This window comes from Gavialis gangeticus, unplaced genomic scaffold (genome assembly GCF_001723915.1).
Source record: "Gavialis gangeticus isolate Ggan-Ray unplaced genomic scaffold, GavGan_comp1, whole genome shotgun sequence".
NCBI classification, from domain to species: domain Eukaryota; kingdom Metazoa; phylum Chordata; order Crocodylia; family Gavialidae; genus Gavialis; species Gavialis gangeticus.
The window spans coordinates 11,819,189-11,836,431 of record NW_017729000.1 but is presented as its reverse complement, the minus strand read 5'-3'; the positions used below and the strand labels follow the sequence as shown (position 1 = coordinate 11,836,431).

General features: G+C 41.1%; 1 protein-coding gene across 1 annotated transcript in view; it reads left to right on the top strand.

Moving 5' to 3' along the window:
• The window catches only part of SEC24A (SEC24 homolog A, COPII coat complex component), a 48,587-nt gene that overhangs the window by 10,800 nt on the left and 20,544 nt on the right, over positions 1-17,243 (top strand). Inside the window, exons 3-10 of the mRNA XM_019506274.1 lie at positions 2,537-2,713; positions 6,359-6,436; positions 7,083-7,246; positions 8,770-8,942; positions 10,878-10,980; positions 11,875-12,001; positions 12,357-12,466; positions 14,521-14,633. Coding sequence (XP_019361819.1) covers positions 2,537-2,713; positions 6,359-6,436; positions 7,083-7,246; positions 8,770-8,942; positions 10,878-10,980; positions 11,875-12,001; positions 12,357-12,466; positions 14,521-14,633 — 1,045 coding nt within the window. The remainder of the gene's footprint in view (positions 1-2,536; positions 2,714-6,358; positions 6,437-7,082; positions 7,247-8,769; positions 8,943-10,877; positions 10,981-11,874; positions 12,002-12,356; positions 12,467-14,520; positions 14,634-17,243) is intronic.

The following is a 17,243-nucleotide window of genomic DNA, read 5'->3' as shown; positions in this document are numbered from 1 at the left end:
TCACTAATATCCAGAAAAGTGAGAGGTAGTTAGCCATATTAGTTTAGTCTGATAGGTGTATGCACTTAATGGGTCTCATTTTAATTAGTCCGTAAATATATATTTATATACGTGTGTGGGTGTTTATGAGAGCACAAGCTTTTGTGAACCCATGTTCATTAAGAGTGCACCAATAAAGATTTTTTGGGCCGATAATGACGGCCAATGATTAACGATCCATATTGGTTGATACTGATCTGATTGCTGATATGGAGCCAGGCAGCTTGGACAGCAGCATCTAGCTGGTAAGTCTATTGGTGGGGGGAGTGGGGAGGGAGTAGAGGCATGGGCCAGCCCTGGCCTAATCCCCCACCTCTGGGAAGAACCTGGCTCTGGTGGCAGCCTGCCCTTGCCCGTTGCACAGTTTGGGGAGCATATGGCTTCCTTGGGGGTGTGCGTAGTGGCAGGATCTGTGCCTCCCAGATGAGCCACGGGGCTCTGTCCCATGCCTTGCCCCAGCTGGCCAGTGCCTGTGCCTACCCCAGCCCCGCTCCCTTTTTCCCCATGGAAGGCCTCAATCTGTGTTTTCCCCCCACCCCCTGCCTCTCCCCCTCACAACAGACTTGCTAGCCAGGCGCTGGTCTCCAAGCTGCTGGGCTGGCTGCATGCAGGCTGTGGCTGTGCGCATGCACACAGCATTTATCAACGACTTCATCGTCCACATTGGCCAATAAAAGCTGATTGCCGATAACGTCAATTTCCCTTTTATCGGTGCTGATACGATATGGACCAGTGTATTGGTGCACCTCTAACGTTCGCTTCATCAGGTGCTGTCTGAAGTGAATTTGCATTCACAAAAACTTGTGCTCTTATAAATATTACCTAGGTAGATCATACCTAGTGTCATAAGAGGCAGAAAATTTGCTGTAAAAGTGATAAATTTTCAGTAACATGTTGGTCTAGTACAGTTCCTTTGTGCTATGTCATACAGAAGTGATCAAGTTTTGTAGTATAAAAGCAGCTGCCTTTTAACTAGTTTGTGAGCACATTACAGAAGCTTCTTTCATAGTTTGTTCACTGTCTTTGTCAGGTTTCCTGTACCCAATTCAAATAAATCTCTCCTTTTTCTGATTATCAAGTGCTCTCCTGTCGAGCATATGTCCCTGTTAATAGAAACTGCACGTTTTGCTACTTCAAAAATTGTGACCTGAAACAACCGGAATGTTAAAGCAGATATTTCCTTGTGAATGACATTTAAACTCGGCTTGGCTAATGTATTGGAGTGTTAACTCCTCCTCCTAAAAGTTCACAGCTAATTGCTTAGCTGTTTTCAGAATGTGAGCTTTGGGTTATAAGAGTCCATGAATTTTTTGTGGTTCTTGGTGGGTGGCAAAAATTAAGAAGTCTGTTTAGAGATGCTAGTAAATAGTGATAGACTCTTCTATGTGCAGCTGCAGAATACAAATGAATGACTGAAAGAGTCAGAGCTATAATACAATAATTTTGCCTGAATTTTCTTGTATTTACTTTTAAAAAATAGTAGCGCATTGAGTATTAACTTTGTGTAATGGAGCTTATTGCCTATAGGAGTGGGGGAGGTGAACTGAAGCAAATGTTAAATTTCCCACCCAAATCTGGCATTAGCAATCTCAGGTCATGGCATAGATAAAGAAACAAAATAGTAATCTTTACTATAGATAACAGCAATACAGTTGATAGGTCAATTGTATGGATTGATTGTTTGTTGCTGATACAACAGCAGGTATAATTGCAGGACTGTAGATTAAGTAAGTAAGCAAGTAGATGAATAATTTTAAAAAATTGTGTCGAGTTGACCACACGAAACCTAATGTCATGTAGCTAAAATAATTAGTGAACAACAGAATGCTGTTACTTTTAATAGAAGGCAGCGTGCTGCCAGGCCACGGTGAAGACCTGATATGGTGACACACTGACACGAGATTTCTGGAGACGGTGTTCATTTTCAGATTTAACTAATTTGTATGTGCTCAGTGGTCTCCCTCTGAAATAAGGGGGTTGGGAGGGAAAGTGATCCTAGAATAACTGTAAGGCTAGAGTAAAACATTTGGGGTGGGGAAGGCAACTGGATACATAATTTTTTTTTTTTTAAACTTTCCACCAAATAACCATGGAATAGAAAATTTATCATTGGCTTTCGCCTTCTTAACCACAGCAAAATGGTGTGGCATCTTCCTACATCAGAAGTGTGTGAAGTTCTGACTACTTGATGAAGACTTGATAGAACTGTCTTATTGCTGAAGTAGAGTTTGAGTGATGCTTATCTTTGCTCACAATCATCAAGAGTAAGATCCGCAATGGAAATAAATCATGGGGCCCTAAAGGCCCACTAATTAGGGAACAGGAGAAGAGCAGGCCAACAGCTATGGAGCTATATATTTATTTTGGAGTGTTTGTAATTGGTGTGACACTTTTTTCATTGAATAATGTTTACAGTTTGGCCTTTGCAGCTTTGTAACACAGTACATTTCCATAACTTCAGTTATTCCATAATTCATGAAAATGCATCTTTCTCCAGGTTCTGCTCCTCCACCAGTGAGCCAGCCTTTACCTTCAACATACCCTCCTACTAGACCTCCCCTAGGATCCCCTCCATCTGGAGGGCCACCCTTAGGAAGACCTACTGCAGCCATGACAAGCCCACCTAATAGCTCTGTGTCCCAGGCTCTGCTAAATTCAGCTACAAACCAGGAAGGTAAGGAATCTGTCAACTGTCTGTTGTATTTTTTTTAAAATAAATAATTGGACATATAAAATGAAATTCTAGAAAGAACTTTGTGAACTGAAACTTTGAGGTGCTGGATAAGGTGCGTCTCCCCCCCCCAATTTTGCTAAAAATTATCATCACTCTTCACATCACAAAAAAAGTAAAGTCCTGTGAATGTGTTCATCACCAATACTTTCTGAACAAAGGTGGTGAAAGCGGTTTCACCTTCCTCAGTTTTCATTTAATATATGTTTTTAGTTGAAAGAAGTCAATAAAATATCTTCCAGATACTAGTTTCTGATATGTTTCCCATTAGAGGAACAAGCTTATTCCAGATGTGTTGTATTTATCAGGTGTTGCAACTTGCCTCTTAGTATACTGTGCTGCAATTTAAATAACACAATGAAATGACATTAATGTGTTACATATTTCCCTAAAAAGAGTAGGGAAATTGGGAGAGAGGAGATGATATGCCTTCTTGCCTGCAACGGCAAAAAAGTTATTAACTGAGTGGTCAAAATAACCCTTTGTAAATGGTTTAAACATGACAGTCCTTGATTTGTTGTTATTCACCCTTGCTGTTCTCCCAATGAAAATAGTATATTGCTTTTATCACTATCAATAATTCTTTGGTTTTGCTAGTATGATTAGAATAAGAACTTTTTATATACATCCTGATATTGTTTAGCATTCAGTAGAGACTGCCCTATACAGGACTCTTCTATGGGGGAACCTGAGTTACGTTAACACCATACCAAATTTTAATAGCTCTGTTTTGTTTCACTTTTTTCCATGAAGCTTGAAACGTGTACTCCACTTCCTTCCAGTACCTGAAGGTGGTTAAGTGACATGCTGTTAATAAATGTGTCACCTGTCAAGGCCTGCGCATATCCAAAGAACATGGCAGTACTGACACTTACTAGCTCTTACCCCCAAGGCTAGCACACAAGTATGCCTTTGTGTCTAAGCACTCATCACGGCTCTGTATGGATAGACTTACTGTGTTCATGTTCGTTTTAGAGATGGTCATGTGGTAATGGCACTGATCGTTGTTTTTGAATCAAGTAGTTTAGTGTGAAACCAAAATCCACAAAGTTGATTGTCTTCATTTATGCTAGCTGGGTGGCACTGTACTATAAAGGTAGCTTTTTCCAGGGAATCCTGATGCCAGCGAGAACTTCTAATTTTGAATATCTAAAAAGGATATTCCAAAGCACCTGTGTTGGTGTCCTTGTTTCCAACCAGCAGAGTACTGGCAGCAGTTTCTTTGCCTTGACAAAGTTGCTTTTACTATGATATTCCAAACTCAGCACACAGTAAAGCTAATTTATTCCCTAATAAGAAGCATTTGAAAAGAGGACTCTTGGTACTTAGTATCACACTAAAGTCGTCTCAAAACTAGCCCCAGAATGCTTTCTTCTTGGGACATGGCGCTCAGATGTCCGATCACCAACGTTCTGGTGGTATGAAGGCACTGATTTATTCTCTATATTAGCGTGGAGTAATGAGTCTTCAGATGCTCCCTTCCTTCTTTTTCCACTCTTTTTCATAGTCTTGACCATTATTTATTCTTGAGCAGTTCGTGAATGTTGGAGATGCTGAGCTGATGTCAGTAACGCTCCATCTATAGAGCGGGATGGAGAGAGAGGTTTTCTTCTTCTAGCAGAAGTAAATCATTACTATTGAGTGAGAGCTTTTGATTAAGTATTTCCAAGTGGAGTGTCTAAGCCCCAGTGGGCTTCCCAGAAATAACACCAAACATGCAAAACCTCTCTCTGGCGTAGAGGAGCAATCTGACATTTTGCTGCACTGCATAGCAAGGTGGAATCTTTGCAGAGCTAACCTAATATCCAAAATCTGTTCAGATGATCAGTGCACTCTGGGTGGTGATGATTAGATATGCTTAGTTCCATCAAAGTCTGCAGGGGGTGGACAACTTAACCGAACTTCCAACTGTGCATTTAAATAATCCAATGCTGAACCGGTGTACAAGTGAAGATGTAAATGCAAAGCCATGTTAACTGCAAGTTTCAACCAAAATATTCAGTTTAGTGAAAAGAGATTAATTATTTGTGGGGGAAGGGGAAAACTTCTATAGCTTGTAACAGACATTACTTCTTATGATGCGAGTTCCCAAAATAACTTCTCAAAGATAAAGTATTCCTTTAAATGGATTAAGTTTCTTTCTTAACATCTGATTCCTTAGTATTATGTTTACCCAAACCCAAGATGACTCTGAATCTAAAACAACCCCCAAATAGTTAAACTCTATATATGGAAAATTTGATAAATTTGTTATAATTTTCCATGTATAGAATCTAAATATTGGAGAGTCACCCTGAATATGTTGTTCCCCCCCTCCCCTTGTCCCCCCCATGCAGCTGGGAGTTAGGCAGTGGGGATTGGGATTCAAGTAGCCTGCCCCCCACCCCTCACCTGTCCTGCTGCTTTTGGGCTCCTGCTCACTCACCTTTTTACCTTTGCTTTAGCAGCCTCCAGCCAGCCCAGGGCATGAAGCACACTTTTGTTTCAGCCCCAGCCTGGCCCAGTAACAGTGCATCAGCTATTACCAGGGTGGGGGAAAGTGGCAGTGGGGCAGGCAACAGCTGTGGCTCTGACCCAATGTTGGGGCTGGAGCCAGAGCGGCAGCAGCTGCCTATTCCCCCTGCGTGGGCCCCCAACCCTCCACTCCACCACTTTATACTCAAATCCAAGATGTGGGACTCTTTCCTCTCCCCAAGTTAAATGGGATTGAAAGCTTCATCTTGGATTCAAGTAAATATGGCAACTTAAGGTAAAGATAGACCTCTCAGTTCACAGTGCGTTTGACACATGTTTAAGTAATAGATGCAGGGAATCTAGAATTGGAAAGCATTTTTTGCCTTAAAGTAGGTTAGTCATGAAGTTTTAGCAGAAGCTTTAACACTAAGTAGCTTTGTTCCTCAAGTAGCTATCCCGTGGCATCTGACTGGACCTAACAGGAGCACTGCGTGAAGTGAAAAATTGTACGGTTGATTTCTCATGTTTGCTATTTATCGATCAAGGCAGTTTTGCCAGCTGAAGTCTGTATTGGTTCTGGACTTCAGGCCTGAGGGTTTAATGTTCTCAAACTTTTTTTTCTCTTTCCCTATTAAAAGCACTTGATGGGTGGAATTTGTTTTATTTTCGTAAATCCTTCCAGTATTAAAATTGGTTTACCTCTTCATAAATATAGAAACAACTTTCTTGTTTTGCGTTTTATCTCATTATGGCTGTCCCAGGACTTGTTTCTCTCATTCCTTATGTGAGTTCTGGGGTTTTTCTGAGGGATTCCCAGCAGGGTTGCTGACTTAAGGGATTCAGTGGTTCGAACAGAGAAATGACTCCAGTGCCAGAACTGAGATTACCACTTTCTTTCTACTGTGCATGACTTCCAAGGTGATTCATAAGGATTTTTTCTATTTCGCTAGGTGATCTGCTGTCAGTGTGTGTATATGTTTGGGGGGGGGAATTAAGCATTAGAATTTTCTTCCAGAGAGAAATGTTCTCCAACTGGTCACAGTTGTATTAAAATCAGTGTGTGATGTTAAACTTCCAATAAGTAACAGCAGCTCTTTCTGAATTTAAGCCCTCATTTTTCAATATTTTTTGTAGGTGATGCCACATCAGCTACCGGTGATGGATCTTTGGTCCAAAATAGTTATGATGCAATAGAAGGGGGAGGCTTCATGGGTAAGATATTCTAATTAGATATTTTTAATCTTGAGGAATTTAAATTTTTAAAGCACTTTTTCAAGAGGTGGCTGTCTTCCCCTGAGAAATGTAAGCCTTACTTAAAGTATTTTGAAGAAAGCAATATAATATTGGAAGCATGATTCCTTTTTATTCTTTAAATAGTGTAACATATGAAATACTCAGATGGAAAAGTAGAGCAATCTTACCAGTATTTTTTCAATAGGTACCTGATCAGAATGGGCATTTTTACATGTGTTCTGTACGGGGGGAGGGGGCTTTAATTGGAACTGCTCTAATTAAAGTGCCTGCAGCATCTTGTGTATCAGTGTCCTCATGCTTCAAAATGGCAGTGGGGGCACTTTAACTAAAACTCATCAACTGCTCTGGCACACAGGACGTGGAGGCTGGCTGGAGTGTGCTAGCTGGGATGCTCCAGCAGACTCAATAAATCAAGTTTCCTCTAATGTGCTGTAATTACAGCACGTCAAAGCAGCTTCCAGGCAAGTCTACAGGCACCCAACATTGACATAATAGCACTTCAGCTGATGACTTGTGTTTTGTTTTGTTTTTTTTTTTAATGTATTGATCTAACTGGATTTCTTGGACAAATTAATTTGAATATTACAATTTTCTTCACCTCTAGCAAGCACGCATCCTTCTCCTGCTTCGCAGAATCTTAAAATGGGTAGGAGTGTTGGGTATTCTTATCCCAGCTTGCCACCAGGCTACCAAAATACTTCACCTGGAGCGCCAGGAATGCAGCCCCCACCCATGCAATATCCAGATGGGCCGCAATCATTCCATCAGGTAAGTCATCTCTGCCATTCTTGCCTCTTGTTATTGACCCTGTCATCTCAACTGATCTGTGCTGGTAGACTGCTGCCTTATAGACCTAATTAGGATCTGTGTGTGTACCAGGGTCTGACTGCAGTTCAGTTTGCAGGCTTGAGGCCTGAACGTGTACATGTTGAGATCTCAGGCCTGGATGGGAAGAAATTCTGTTTTACATCTTGATGTGCAACAGCAACAGGGGAAGCAAGCTGACAGCTTTCCAATTAGACTCGCTTGGATTGATCGAAGGAAACAAACTGCTGCCAAAATATTTTTTTTTTTTTTTCCAACTGTATGGAGCATGTTTTCTTTGTTCCATTCACTGATTTTTCTCCAACCTGCTATTGCCATTCATTGTTCTTCATACTTCAATTTTTTTCTCCAAATGTTCAAAATGGAACAGAACTCCATCTCTTGCTGCAGCTGAATTTCTCTCCTGCCTGCTTGTCTTCCAGATCTCCTTTGTTTTGGACTTTACTAATCTGCCTAGAGTTAGTGTTCCAGTTTTAATTACCACTTGCCCCTGTTTGTCCAATATATATATATACATGCAGGAGGCATTCGAATACAAGTAGTTTGGATTAGAAATTGTGCTAGAGTCATTTTGCCTCGTTTTAAAATGTTGTGCTCACATATATCCTTGTTTCTCAGCTTTTATAGTAATGTGTTTAAATAAGACGTACTGTTAGGAACTCTTGTACTGTGCAACGCGTTAGACCCAGCCTATACAGCAAGGGTCCCTCAGTGTAGGCGGTGGGGTTATACAGCATTATATAGTGTCAGTCGCGGTAACTTGGCAGGCTATGTGGCTTCCAAGCTACAGTGGTAGAAAGGGTCTGAAGCAATGTGAGTGAGGCCTAAAGTGGAACATGACTGCTAGGATTCCTACAGCCGCAGAAATGCACAGGGTCTTAAGAGCTGAGTGATTAGGAAGGACCCACCCAATAATACTTCATACCTGCTAAGGATAGAAGTCCTGGTGTGGCAAGGATGGTATTCCAGCCCAGGCAGGATACCTAGAAATGCCACCTCTCTCAGCTGCCAATACAGCCGCCGCCTCCTATTTCTGGGTGTATGAACTGAATAGCTATAGTGTGGCAGGAAGGAGGTCAGTTCAGTAGGTTTATATAGCAAATAGTTAAATATGGAGGGTAAACTTCATGATTTTGTGCCCAGGTAATTTCATCCCCTGGGCCTGCTTACTGTCAGGAAAAATAAACTGCTATTTGTTCTTGCTCCACCTCCCTGTATTTGTGTGTTCCAAGGACTCCTAGGTAGCACCCTAGATTTGTTCTCTGTGCTCTAATATTTAGGTTGCTGTCTAACAATTGACAAAACCAAGTTTAAGCACCAAAATGTCCAAAAACATTGCAGTATTGGATCCAAGTAACGTCTTCATCATAAAATGTGAAGGGGAAGTATTTTGCTTGCTTTGCAAACTGATTTTGGTGCATCATCTGGATAAGCTTAATTAACTTCTGAACTTTTGTTTTACTTAGCCTGCCTTGGGCACAAATCACCTGGCTGCATCTATGAGTAGCTTAAGTCTGCAACCAGAAGGAGTAAGACTTGTCAATCTTCTTCAGGAAAGGAATATTCTTCCCACAGCCCCTTTGCAGGCTCCTATTCCGAACTTACGTGAAGACATCCAGAAACTCAACTGTAATCCAGAGTAAGGTTTCTCATTAGCTATCATTTTTCAAAATGAATGGAAATGTGAACATCTTTTTTAAAAAAAACTCCTTGGTGCATAAAATCAACATAAAACTCCTTCATGAGAAAATTTACTTTAGGTTTTTTGGTAACTGTCAGGAACTATTTTAGTAGTAGTGTAATTTTTTTTTTTTTTTTTTTTTAAAATAAGGAAAGTGGACAGTAGCTTAAGCCAGATAGGGGTGTGTGTGTGTGGAAAACAGACAAGGGTAGAAAACTTTAACTGATCCAGTTGCCTACCAGTTATCAGTACTCTAGACTCATTCTTGTCCTAAAGCTATCCTTTTATTGCCTTTGTAATAATACTGCTACTTTAAAACAACTGCTCTGCTGTTGAGTTGCTGCGAGGGTAAAATACAACTCTGTAGCCTTTACTGTTGTCAGAGAGTGAAAATGATGACAGGCTAAATCAAGAGGAAGAAAGGTCCCTTTCTTATCTTAAAAAAGAACCTGCTGGGGATGCTGGAAGGTCTTACAACTTACTTTCAAAATCTAATTGTTGTTTGTACAAAATACTGTTTTACTCAGGCCTCTTCTTCAGGAAGGGTTCGGAATGCAGGGTTTAGAAGTTATCTCCATTTGTACTAGCTTTGTCAGAAAACAAAAAATACATTTTATGGGATTAATTGGATAACTTCTCTACTTTAGTGACCTCATCTCCACTTGTAAAACAGCCAGAGGTACCCTTGACTGTAATGCATTCTCTAGCACAGACAGCTGAAATTTTTCCTTGGCTAACTTTGGTACATGGATCAATTCAGTAACATCTAATCCCAGCGTAACTAGTAAACAACCATCAGTACTTTCAAGTATGTAGGCCCTTCCATTCTGAGGATAATGACTAGATGCTTACCTGCCAAGAGACATGGCTGTTAAAGTGATTTCCAAAAAAAAACAGCTATAGCAGTAAACAGTAGAAAATGTGTATTTTTGTATGCAGCAAGTGGAGTTTCACCACAGGGGAACATGGACAAAAGACTGTTGTTTGTAAAGCTCTTTGATGCATGTGATACAGAAACCTAAAGAAAGACAGAATTAGTTAGTTAATTATTTATTTTAAAAGACAATAAGTAATCAGTAGAATGGATCCCAATCAGGTGTAAAGATAGAAATTCAGTCATTTAAATAAGGTGCACCAAAAGACATCTACTGATAGAAGACCTTAAATAAAGAAAAATGGCTGGCGAGATTGTTGCTAAAATAATCTAGTTGCAAGAACCATGATGGGTATTGCCAGATGCGCCTGTACAATTGTTCTTCATTAGCTGTAAAGATTTGTTATCACTGGTGTAAAATTGACCTTGGAATCCTTTTCAGAAGATACAAGATACAAACTTGGAGCCATATTTTTAAAAGAGCTCAATGCCCTGAAGCACCACAGTCCTTGGAAGTTGTAGGATGTCGAAGTCTTGTAAAAACGCAGCCTTTGCCGTCTAGGTGTAGTTTGGGTTGCTTTCTGTTGGTTGAAGTTAACTTTTTAAAATGTTTCAGTAGTTTTCTTCCAACAGGTAGAATCACTTAACTCTTTGGTTTTTTTTTAAAACAAGATTGTTCTTCAGGTCAGTTGGAATTCAGAACGTTACACTTAGCCTAGTTTTCACTTGCTCTGGAGCAAATTCTATTCAAGTCTTGAGTGACATGGATACATACAAACTATACTGTAATACTGAAGAAAATTTAGGTGCCTGTGAGTGCTATACTTAGATCAAAAGAGTTCAGGTTGAAGGTGTAGTGAAGGTGGCATGGTATTGGAACAAGGGTATTTTATTTGGAAGTAGCAATTCACTGTCTTCAGACTGAAAAGAAACTATAAAAGATGCACTGTACTAAAATTAAAATCACCATTTCATTCTCGCTGAACGCCTCTGAAAATAACCCTTTGTCCTTCGTGTAGGTTGTTCCGATGTACCCTGACTAACATTCCTCAAACTCAGGCCTTATTGAATAAAGCCAAACTTCCTTTGGGGCTTCTGCTTCATCCTTTCAAAGACTTGTCGGTATGATGAAACATTCAAAGTTTAAATACTGTTGTGTTAGCTGTACCTATGCTAAAGTGCAAAATTCTAACGCTAGGAAATGGCTGTGTTTCAGGTAGTGGTGGCCTGGGAAAATATAATTCTCCTCAGTAACTGAAAACTTTAACTGGCCAGTCATGTTGTTTCTATTCCACATGAGTTGCTCTTTAGTTGTGAAAGAAAGAGAGACTGAGGACCTGCATCCCAATGTTACATGACCTATCCTCATCCATAAATTGCTCAAATCCCAGAGGGAGCACGGTACTCAAGCTGTAATTAAAGGCATTGTATTTTGTTGTTGGTATGGCTTCAGTAGTTCTGTCTTGTCATAACATCACAGCTATAGCCATTGATTTCCTATATTCAAACCATCTAAGCCCTACTTAACTAAGTTTGAAAGCCTGGGCTTGAATGTCCTCAGATACCCTTAAAGGTATATTTTATAGATTTGAAAAAGTTCGGGGCTGGAAGGGACTTCATGAGATCACTGGGTCCAGCCCCCCTGCACTTGGGCAGGAAAGACTCAAGTGCCAGGGCCTGTTACTTTCACAGTTGAGTTTAAATGTAATGTCTGTTTCTGAAGTGCTGAGTTTTGTCTTTCAAATGAATTAAAAACACAAAGCTAGACACTGCGAAAGGTTTGTAGTTGTTTTGACAAAGAAACCTAAAATCAACCAGGTTAGTACCTGCATAAGACCAGCCTTTCTAGGTATCAGTTTTAAGGGTGCCATGTTGATCAGTAGTATATTCTGGTTCCTAAGTGAGCTCACACCAAAACTGGCTAGCTCAGAAGCCCAGCAGAGTTAATATTGCTATCACAGATAATATCACAAACACCTACCTTCTGGGTTTCTAAACGGAGTTTTTCTATTCCAGCAATTGCCTGTGGTCACCTCAAGTACAATTGTGAGATGCCGTTCGTGCCGAACATACATTAACCCCTTTGTGAGCTTTCTAGACCAAAGGAGATGGAAGTGCAACTTGTGTTACAGAGTGAATGATGGTAGGTTTTAAAACAGCTGCATGCTTGAACATGTATTGCCCCAGAGGTACACTAATCCTGACCTTTTGTGGTCTGCTACTATACCGGTCTCCTGGGATGATACTAAGTGGTTGGGCTGCATAATATGGGCAGTCTCCTAGATCAAGAACTGGTCATACATACAGAGACCTCTTGCATTGGAAGCGGTACTCCCAGTGTGGAGTATTACTGTAGAAATGCACTGCCCTATGTTGTAGCCATGGAACTAATTCTTATGCTGTATTCCATTTTGGACACATTGTGATTATATCAGGTCTGCTCTGTCAGTGTATGTTAGTATGAGAATTGTAATATGATAAACTTCTATTTCGTATAGTTCCTGAAGAATTCATGTACAATCCTGTGACAAGGGTCTATGGAGAACCTCATAAAAGACCTGAAGTTCAAAATGCTACTATTGAGTTCATGGCTCCTTCTGAATACATGGTGAGGTTTTTCATTGTTACTCAGTTTCACTCTCCAGCTGCCTAAGTCTGAAAAATGCCCCATTGTGATGGATGCTCTGCTGGTCGTTTGTTAGATGGTCCCCGTCTCTCGGAGTCCATCTGAGAATTCTTAAGATGGGCTTCTTCAGGCAGTCTGCAGTCTTACCATCACAGTTGTTGGAGATATCTCTTATGGCACTTGCTGATCCCAAGAAAGAGTCGGTGTACTCAGCTGAGCTGTTCTATCTACTCATTTTCCCTAGTGGCTCTTTTGTTTGGGAGTCTTAGCCTGCTGTCTCAACTGGCTTTAGTGATAGAGGTCCATGTTCCATACTTAAATCCGAGGCTCACTTCTTTCTAACCATTGTCCTGTGCGTCCATGAAGCTGTATTTCCTTACACTGATGTACAGCAACTTCAACAAAACATTTTCTTAATGTAATCTTTAGAACGGTGGATCACAACCAGGCTGCTGCAGCAGCCAGATAAACTTCATCTGCATGCTTCCCCCATGTTAGGGCTTTCTAATCAGCCTAAAGGAGGCAGCCTTGTTCTAGGCAATACTTTCTGGTTTGGTGCCCCCTATGCTTCTATTGGAAATAAGTGCAGGTGGAACTGTCTTGTCCACTTCTGTTTTCAGAAGGAGTGTAGCAGGGGAAACTGGACCAGGAAGGCCTATGCAGCACAAAGCAGCTCCTGCCTGCTTTAGGCTGATTAAAGAGCCCTAATGCAGGGGGAGTGTGCACATGTGGCACTGCCCTTCCAGGGCTGGCTGTGCAGTAGGTATGTGGGGCAGGTTCATCTGAAGGCAAAAGAACTTGGCTGAGAAGTGCTGGGTAAACTGAGGCAGCACCAGCAGTGGTTCTCAGCTGGAGGTGCCACCACATTCAAAAAAAGTGGAGGTGGGGTGTCATGAACCTGAGAAGGTTGAGAGCCATTGCTTTAGCATAATAGCATGTTTTATTGTGTCTGCACTTACATTTCGTAGATGACTAGAAATTATTTGCTGTGCCTGCCAACAGTGCAGCTGCAGTTAATTGTTTGCCCTTTGCTGCATCTAGCTATAGGCAGCAGTGGGCTTTGCTTGGAGCTGCAGTTCTGAATTTGAACCAAGTTGACTTTGTGATGTGAAAGTTTGGGGATCCTAGTCCCTTTAAAGAGAGATTGTAACGACCTTCCTCTGACTGAAAACCCATGACTTGAGACCTTGACCCAACTTTCTGTTCACATGCCTGTTCCTTAAAGCAAAGAATCTTAAATTCACTGGATCCATTTTCCAAATGGTAAATTTATTTTCTGCTTCATGTTAACACTTTATCTTGTTGGATTGGTAAATAGAAGTCTTAGGCATCACTGTGTAACTTAAATACCATATAAACTCAAAGATGCTTCATTCCTTCATAATTAGTGGACTCTATAGACAAAGAGCCTGACTCTGCCCTTGGTCAACTGAGAAGTCCTTGGACTTGAGTGATCCTGTTTGACTGGGTGAGAGTTGAAGGATCTGTTCCTTAAGTATTAGCCAGTATGTTAAACTTTTACAATGCCAGTCTGTTGTATCTACATTTTCTCTTAAATCTTAGTTGACAAAAATGCTTTGGAAAATTATAATCTATGAATTTGGAGTAGATTTGGACAAAAAAGCATTTAAAAAAAAAAAAAATCAAGTGCATCTTTGAAAAAGTTGTTTAATACTTCATGCAGTGGAAAGCTTGTTAAAAAAAATCTCTCGGGATCCTTGAAATTGCATGTCAGTATTTTGATTGATATTGTACATTGTAAAACGTAGTTTTTAAAATACAGATTTCAGGGAAGACTTGATCTGACAGTTTCACTTTGGCAGCGGTGAGAATTGGTGCCATGTTTATTCTTCTGTGAATATTTTCTTACTTTACTGTTTTATACCATCATTACTATAATGGCTATTATTCCACAATAGGAGTCATTTTGTGAGTTGTTCTCTGAAAGCAGTTCTAAGTGATGCAATATAGATGTACTGAGTAATTAATAAAAATCCAGGCAGTCATGCTGAAAATAAAGTCTCTTGTTTCTTTAGCTACGTCCTCCTCAGCCTCCTGTGTACCTCTTCGTGTTTGATGTTTCCCATAATGCAATAGAAACGGGATATTTGGACACGGTCTGCAAGTCCTTGTTAGATAATCTTGACTTGTAAGTAAATGTTATTCTTTTCTCTGTCTGATTATTTACATACTCTGGTATTTTCTATCTGAAAAATGCTTGTAGTGACTTGCGAAACTAATTTAATCTGCAAGTAAGACTTTCATTCAGTCTGAGAGAGAACCTATATTACCATAAAATACTCATAAGTTTCTAACTACAGCCCTTGTCAATTGTAGTTTCACTGATTTAAAAACTTGAATGATTAGCAGGCATGTTGTACCGACTCATTGTTTCACTACTTGGTTTTCCTTCATAAGGTTTCTTTTTTTTTTTTTAAGGGGATGGAATACCATATTTATTCAAATTATAAAACCAGGGTTTCCCCCCTCCAATAGCTGGGGGGAGGGGGAGTCCCTTGTCTTATAGTTGCATACAAGTAAACCTCATTAAATACATTACCTATCATTAGCACATGCTGCCTCTGACAACAGTTTAAGTAATGGAAACCAGCTATGATGTTGTTTAAGTACAGCCCACACTGAGTATCCTTGTAGAACACATGGCCCATACTAGGCAACATACTGATGGAAACCATTTTTGTGTGTGGCCCTTTGAAAAAAAACTGCAAAAATCCCCCCAGTACCTCCAGGCCCAGTGCCATTTCCCTGGAGAGGGCACTCTTGTCTGTACTAGCAGGTCAGCACAGGGAGGGCTGCAGCCAGACCTGACACCATCCCCTTGGTGCCAAAAAAACAGATTGACTTTTATTAGTAAATGTTTAGGATTGGGAATCCAAAAAAGATGACAAAGCCAGTAGGGAAATACAGATTGCCCGAGCGACGGACTAACAATCGAGGGATGGGGGTGAGGAGGGGAATGCAACTAGGTTACAGGAGATACAATGTTAGCCATCTAAGCCTGGGGGGGGAAGGGGAGGGAGAGGGTTCCCGACCCTGAGAGAGAAAGGAGAGGGATACACACAAACCCGTTACAATGGTCCGCAATGGTGGAGGAAGTGGTTTGAAGGAAGTGTCTCAGTCCACATAGAGTCTCATTGTGGGGGTCCTTTTCGGGTGGAGCGGGGTTGTCCATGGTTGAAGAATCCTCTCAGAAGCGAAGGTCCAGCTGGTGCAGAGCGGGGTGGTTCAGGCGGTCCCCTCTGGGTCCGGTCCGGCGGCATTTGATCTTGGCCGAAAAGGCCAAGAGCCTGATGGGAACCTACCACAAGTCTAGGTCAGTGCAGTCCACTCGAATAAGATACAGTGCCTATTGTACTGAGTCCCTCTTGGGGCCGATGCTTTTTCAAGTCACGGTGAACTACTAAGTCAAATACATTTTGACTTCCTCTTCACTCCCTCAGCTGAGCAGCACAGTTTTTCCTCCTGTTTCTAATGATTCCTGTTTCTTCACCAGCCTTAAATGTTTAGCAGATCTCACCAAAAATCTATGTAGACAAGAGCCTCTGTTGCCTCTTTCCCCCCCAGCCCCCATCACATGTGATTTAGTGTGGCCCTGCACTCTGAGGTGGAGCTGGATCAGGTAGCCCTGTACCTCCATCTACCTATAAATTTTTGTAGGATCCCAGAACTCATGACAAGACCACTTGGTTCCAGTTGTGGGTGGGGGTACTAATTAGCATGTGGGTTCTTTGTGGGAGGTCTCTGAAGCAGTGCTCACCAGGGGGTGGTCACCATGGCTTGAAATGCTGTTGATTCTGCTGGGGGCCGAACCCAGTGATCTGTATGGTAAATCATGAGCTTTTTGGTTTTGGACTAATATCTTGTATAGTTCATACTATATGTAAGTAGGTACAAACGTGCTGCCCGAAAGTGTGTTTATGGAGTACTTGTGCTGAAACTTGCAGTAGTTTTTGCACAAAAGTTAAAATGCATCAATTCTGAATGAACTAAGTCTAGATACCCATAATAATTTGCCTAAAGAGATCCTAACCTTTGGTCAACTTCTGCTGCACCATTATACAAGTTTTAAGAATGGATGGGCCACCCTTTTGATCCTTAGAGCTCTCATATTTTCTTGTAAGTCTTAAATCTGCTAGAATGGCTACTTGACTCTTTAACCAGCTTGCATTGGAAGTGGTCTTAATCTTAAATGCTAACCTTGAGTCTCTTGAACATGTTCATCTTCTTTAAAAGAGCTGTGTAATCTCTGTAGTCCAAAGAAGTACCCCTATCCTCCACTTAGAAGTTCAGTACTCAGTGGGTGTGTCTACACACTGCTCTTTGTGCTAGGTCGCCATATGGCGTGCTACAGCAATGTAGCAATTACTCGGGTCTACTTATGATCGCTAGCTACGACACCATAATGGCGCACTCCTTGCTTATAGCGCACCACTACAGTGACACAGCGGGGAAGTCTTAAATGTGCAGCACCTGTATGGTGTGATATGGGTAGTTACTGCACCATGTTTTAGTACATGCAAAAGGAAGTACTGAAGCACGGTGCAATAACATCATCGCCGTAAAGTGATGTGTAGCCATGCCCAGTAAACTGTTTTTATAGTACCTTAACTTTTGATATACATACAATAGAAGACCCACTTTGTAGAATTCATGCAACTTGGCCAAGAACTTGTGAAGAGAATCTGAGTGTTTGTTTTCCTTTTGTACAGCCTCCTTCTCTCTCCCCCCGCCCCCCCCC